This window comes from Eurypyga helias, unplaced genomic scaffold, assembly GCF_000690775.1.
Source record: "Eurypyga helias isolate BGI_N326 unplaced genomic scaffold, ASM69077v1 scaffold17843, whole genome shotgun sequence".
NCBI classification, from domain to species: Eukaryota; Metazoa; Chordata; class Aves; order Eurypygiformes; family Eurypygidae; genus Eurypyga; species Eurypyga helias.
The window spans coordinates 355-6051 of record NW_010242048.1 but is presented as its reverse complement, the minus strand read 5'-3'; the positions used below and the strand labels follow the sequence as shown (position 1 = coordinate 6051).

General features: G+C 46.9%; 1 protein-coding gene across 1 annotated transcript; it reads left to right on the top strand.

Annotated features, from left to right (window-relative positions):
* Window positions 1-70: 70 nt before the first annotated feature.
* Window positions 71-4799, top strand: LOC104507620 (UPF0469 protein KIAA0907 homolog; the record flags this gene model as incomplete). Its single annotated transcript, XM_010148961.1, has 5 exons — window positions 71-324; window positions 805-960; window positions 1959-2071; window positions 3523-3614; window positions 4589-4799. Coding segments are annotated over 5 exons (815 nt in total), but the record flags the coding sequence as incomplete, so codon positions are not given.
* Between the last annotated feature and the right edge of the window lie 898 nt (window positions 4800-5697).

Below are 5697 nucleotides of genomic sequence, written 5' to 3'. Positions count from 1 at the left end.
ACCATTCCATGATTCTGTGATTAATCTAACTGAATTGAAGATGACCCTTTTTTCCCCTTTTTCTCACCAGGTTTCACACAGCCTGCAGCTATAAATAGCTTACCTTCCCAGCCATCGTATTACCCTTCCAATGGATATCAGTCTGGTTATCCTGTTGTTCCCCCTCCTCAACAACCAGTTCAGCCACCGTATGGTGTACCAGGCATAGTACCACCTGCAGCGCCACTGGCCCCGGGAGTCTTACCAACGCTACCTGCGGGCGTTCCGCCTGTGCCGACGCAGTATCCCATATCTCAGGTCCAGCCTCCAGCCAGCACTGGCCAGGTACTGCCACAGATAAATGATTTGCCCTGTAGTTGTCACCTTACTAAGCTGTTTTGTTGCTAACAATAAAATGCTCAAAGTAGTTCCTGATGGGTAATTCATCTTTTAGGGTGTTTTTTCTGGTTATTGCTTTGCTGATGCTTCTGCTGGGCAACTAAATTGTTGGTGTGGCTGCTTCATACTGGGTTTTTCATAGCATAGCCGCTTGTGAAGATAAAGGGTAGTTGCAGGGAGTGGTCAGTTGTTTATGAGAAGTGTTACTGCAGGCTGCGATACAACTACGTAGGTTCGGTGCGTTTGAGGTGCAGACAGTGATTACTTCAGGGTGGGGACATGCTATAAATTAAATACTTGTTTTGTCTTTGAGTTGTAACTATTTGTGTGTTCTGCTCTACATCTGAAACTGTACACGTTAAATGAATACTTTATATACACATTATCACGTTTTCTTGTGTTTTGTTCTCAACTTCTGCGTGCCAGAGTCCACTGAGTGGTCCTTTTCTTCCTGCTGCCCCTGTAAAAACAACCATGCCGACTGGGACTCAGCCACAAGTCCAACCCCATCCCCAAGGTCAAAAGAGACGCTTCACTGAGGAACTACCGGATGAGGGAGAGTCAGGACTGCTGGGATATCAGGTGGAATAAAATCAGCAAATTTACTTTACCAAAATGGAACTCGGCTGGAGCGGGGTTGTTAGTGATGCAAGAGTCACGCCAGACCTTTGGCAGTTGGCAGGAGTTCTTACAAGCCTGGGGACCATGCTTTGGTTTCTTTGAGTGGATGCACTGTTCTAAAGCTGTGGTGGACCTGATTCGTTGCTTTCTGTACCCTTCATCGTTGGTGAAGAATAGCAGTGCGTTCAGGTCAAAGATGACGAGAGCGTGTTACTGGTTAGTTTAAAGGGAGATTATTCGGGGTTCTATTGGGGTGTGTTGGGGTTTTTTGGTAGGTCTCTTGAGCAGGCTTGTTTGAGGGATGGGAGGGAAATGTAATAACTTCCAGCTTCTCCTGTTTACCTTTCTTGCAGGTTGCACTTGAGAGGATCTCAAGAAGCCTAGTTTTTAGAGATAGATTCTGTTTCTGTTTAGATAGAAAATGTTAAACCATTGATTTTAATAAGAATAGTTTTGAGTTCTTCGGACTTTGTAAGAAAAGGGAGTTTCTGCAAATGCTTCTGTGATGGTACACCCCTGCTCACAGGCAGAAACCCTTAGTAAAAGCTTTGCCTAGGGAAAGTAAGGAACTGCCTATATGTTAGACCTAATATTAGTACCTTGAGCAGAGTTGACTGGTCTGAGTTCTGTGCAGTATCTGGAGTTTCCTGATTGAGGATCTGTGATCCTCAGATCCACAGATCTGAGTGGGTCTGTGAACTAAGCAGCTATCTTTACTGCCCTGAACTACTGGCAAGGTGGTGAGGTGTCTTCCATGTTGGTGCTCAGGTGTGTTTCTTACTACGTTACCCTCAGTACTTTTAGGAGAAAGCATTTTGCTTAACAATGGTGATTAGTGGCGTCTTCTACTAGTTGGCAGTATGCTCTGAAAAGTTGGATTTCCTGTCGTTATCATTAAGGAGCTATAGCTTATGTTGTAGTTGTAGATTTGCTAATGCCGTGTGTTTTTCTGCTCATAGCATGGACCCATTCATATGACTAATTTAGGTACAGGCTTCTCCAGTCAGAGTGAAATCGATGGAGCCGGATCGAAGCCAGCAAGTTCCTCAGGAAAGGAGAGAGAGAGGGACAGGTGAGTGATAAATTTTGTTCTGGTCTCTTCCAGTTCTGATGGAGAACTTATTTCGGAGATGATCTGTGCTTCATGTTCTCTTCTGTGACCTGGGGGTTGGGCAGGTGTGTTTTTTCTGTTGTGGGTGGGGTTTGTGTTGTGGTTGAGGGTTTTTTTAAGGAGAAGGCATGCAAGGGTTACCTTTTTGTGCTACGTGATGGAAAGAGCTTATCTTCCACTCCTCGCCAAGTCTGTGTGCTTTTTCTCGGTCTGGGTCTGGTATTTTGCCAGCTTCTTGAGATAACAGGCTATCTCGTGAAACAGGTTAGCACTTGCACTTTACACTGTTCCAATTTTAAAACAAACCTAGGAAAGTTGTAAAGTTGAAATTTTGCAGCCCGAAATTTCAGCGAAAGGTTTATTTGATAGTCCCTGATGTTTTCTGGTCTTCATGAAATACATCAAGGGTATTGGTAAAGTTTTCTATATTCTACCTTTTGCACGTAGTCCTGGAGTCAGCCTGGCTGTTTGAAGCCATCGGGCATTCACGCTTTTCCTTATGCACTCCAGTGTATAAAACTGTCAGGCTTGCACTTTACTTCATAGCACCCTACCATGGTTTGGGTCGGAAGGCACCTTAAAGGTCATCTAGTCCACCCCATCTGCCACGGGGAGGAACATCTTCCACTAGGCCAGGTTACTCAAAGCCCTGTCCAGCCTGAGCTTGAACACTTCCTGGGATGGGATGTCTCCCACCTCTGGACAACTTGTTCCAGTGTCTCATCACCATTAAGGAAATAATTTCTTCCTTAATTTAACCTAAATCTGTCCTCTTGAGTTTAAAACCATTGCCCCTTGTCCTTTTGTGACAGGCCTTGGCAAAAAGTCTCTCTCCATCTTTCTTATAAGCCCCCTTCAGATATTGAAAGACCGTAATAAGTGTCCCTGGAGCCTTCTCTTCTCCAGGCTGAGCAACACCAACTCCGTCAGCCTTTCTTTGTAGGAGAGGAGTTGCAGCCCTCACGTCATTTCCTGGCCCTCTGGACATGCTCCAGCAGGTCTGTGTTTTGGGCTGGAGACCCCAGAGCTGGGTGCAGTGCTCCAGGTGGGGTTTAAAAGAGCAGAGCGGGAGAATCGCTTCCCTCAACCTGCTGGCCCACGCTGCTCTTTAAGCAGCCTAGGAGGTCGCTGGCTTTCTGGGCTGCCAGCGCATGTTGCTGGCTTGTGTCTAATTTTCCAGCCACCGGTAGCCCCAAGCCCCTCTTGCAGGGCTGCTCTCAGTCCATTCATGCCCCGGTAAGCGTTGATCCCGAGGATTGCTCTGACCCATGGGCAGGACCTTGCACTTGGCCTTGTTGAACTCCCTGAGGTTGGCATGGGCCCACTTGAGTTAGGAATCTGTTTGCTGTTACCTTTGACTCCTTGCTTGGTGTAAAAAAACGGAAAATAAGGCCTTGCCTTGGTTTAAATAGGCAGTTGATGCCTCCGCCAGCTTTTCCTGTCACTGGGATGAAATCGGAATCTGAAGAAAGAAATGGTGCGGGGTCGTTACCAGGCAACCATGGTGAGTGCAATGAATAAAATACACTTGTAAGTCAAGTTTCCTTTCCCAAATGAGTTTGTGCTGATCTTAACACTCATTTCAATCCATGATCATTTTTCTGGGGCTGTTCTGCACGCCGCATTGTTGGAGTGCAAAGCAGGTTGTCTTGCACTGCTTTAAAATCCCCCCCATTCACTGTGACTGTGCACACATGGTACTTCCCTTAAAACCTGAATAAGCCTCCGTATGAATGAGGAAGCGTGTAATTAAGTGACGGACCAAGGACAGGTGGTGTTGACCTGCAGAGGCACGGCATCCCGTGGGATTGGTTTGTAACGCAGATATGTGGCTTTACGTTGGGAACTGCTGTCTCTAGAGGCACTGAGGAGTGTCGGTGCGAGTTATGGTTCACGTGTGTATTTACAGACATGAGTTACAGCTGCCTCCTCTGCCAACAACACAAGTGCTGTCAGATTTCATCCTTTCATAGGGCTTTCATACATCAGTATTTGCAGCTTGGCAAAACGTGTGATCATGTTAACTCTCCGGGTAGTTTAGTGCCTTTCAGGTCTGCAGGTACCTCATGTTAGCGTGTTAACCTTAGTTTTTCTGCAGTATTGGTCCCAGAGGTTGCTCTTCTGTTAGCTTTCTGTTGAACAGAACTCCTACTTTTCTTTACATATTGATCTCTTTAACGGTGAAATTGCCATCACTTAGACCCGTTTGCTAACGTGACCTTTTTTGTGTGTTTCTTTCTTCTTTCTCTGTTCTCTTACATGGTTCTGATGGATCACACGTGCTGTTGCTGGTGCTGTTTCGTGTGGCCTTCGACCTTGGGTGACCATTGGCCTTGTGACCTCAAAATGGTGTCCAACTAACCATTTACAATTAACATCCTTTTTTTTGATTAACTCATTTTGGGGCGATTTTATCTCTTATTTTTTATTTTTTCCTCCTCGGGGGCGGTGGGGGTTGTTTTGTTTTCCCCTCTTTAGATCATCAAGCCAAGAAGATGAAAACTGCAGAGAAGGGCTTTGGGTTAGTGGCATATGCTGGAGATTCGTCAGATGAAGAGGAGGAACACGGTGGCCATAAAAACGCAAGTACTTTTTCACAGGGATGGAGTTTGGGATACCAGTACCCGTCCTCACAACAGCGAGCTAAACAACAGATGCCATTTTGGATGGCACCGTAGAAGCTGCAGAAGAGTTTTCATTCATCTCTTTTCCCCCCTCTAGCAATAATGCATGTATAGTACAAACGGAACTTTGCAGAGACGCGTTGTTCCGCATCTGCAGAAGCTAAAGGTTCGGTGTTTCCCCTTGAAAGGGCTCCAGCATTTTTAAAATCCTTCCTTCTGCGGTGAATTTGTCAATTACAAATTATTTGGACTAGTATTCTGCCAGGGCTAGTCCCTTACACAGCGGGGGAAGCGCTGTAAAGAGAAACTAGGGAAGCCTGTCGCTCTGCATTTCCCATTTTTCCAGGATAAATTAAAAATGGGAGGAGTCGGTTACGCTGGCTCTGTTCGACACCTGGTGTTTTTATTTCATTGCCTGTTCCTGCTCTCGGCCTGTGGAGCTCGTGGTGACCCCGGCTTCACGCTGGGACTTCAAACAAGGGAGAGGAACACGCATGGAAAACCTGAGGCTCGCCTGTCTTAAAACTCGTCGTTTGTTTTTACTTTTAAGCATTTCCTGTAAGTCAGCGCTGAGTTTTTGGTTTTGTTGGTTTTGGAAACGTGCTTTTACTAACCCCACAGCTTCTCGTTCTAGCCAGATGTCGGGGCGGGGGGGATGCTCAGGTTTTTGGATGGATTCATCTTGCCGGGAACCCCCAGGTGGACTTAGTGCCGTAGCGCTGGTACTTAGCCTCCTCCAGTCGCCCCGTGCGTTTCATTCCCATGCAGCAGTTTGGCTGGAACTCCTTCTCCTGAGGTTTGCCCCCATCTCTTCGCTTCCTTGACTCTACCCCTTCTCTTTCACGGTGGCTCAACAGAAAAGACAGGCAGCAGCCGGGTCCGCGCAGCACCGGCGCCCCAGCGCGGGGCCTTGCTCTTCCCTTGGAGCGGAACCTGGGGCTAAGGTGCTGGACTGTTAGCAGA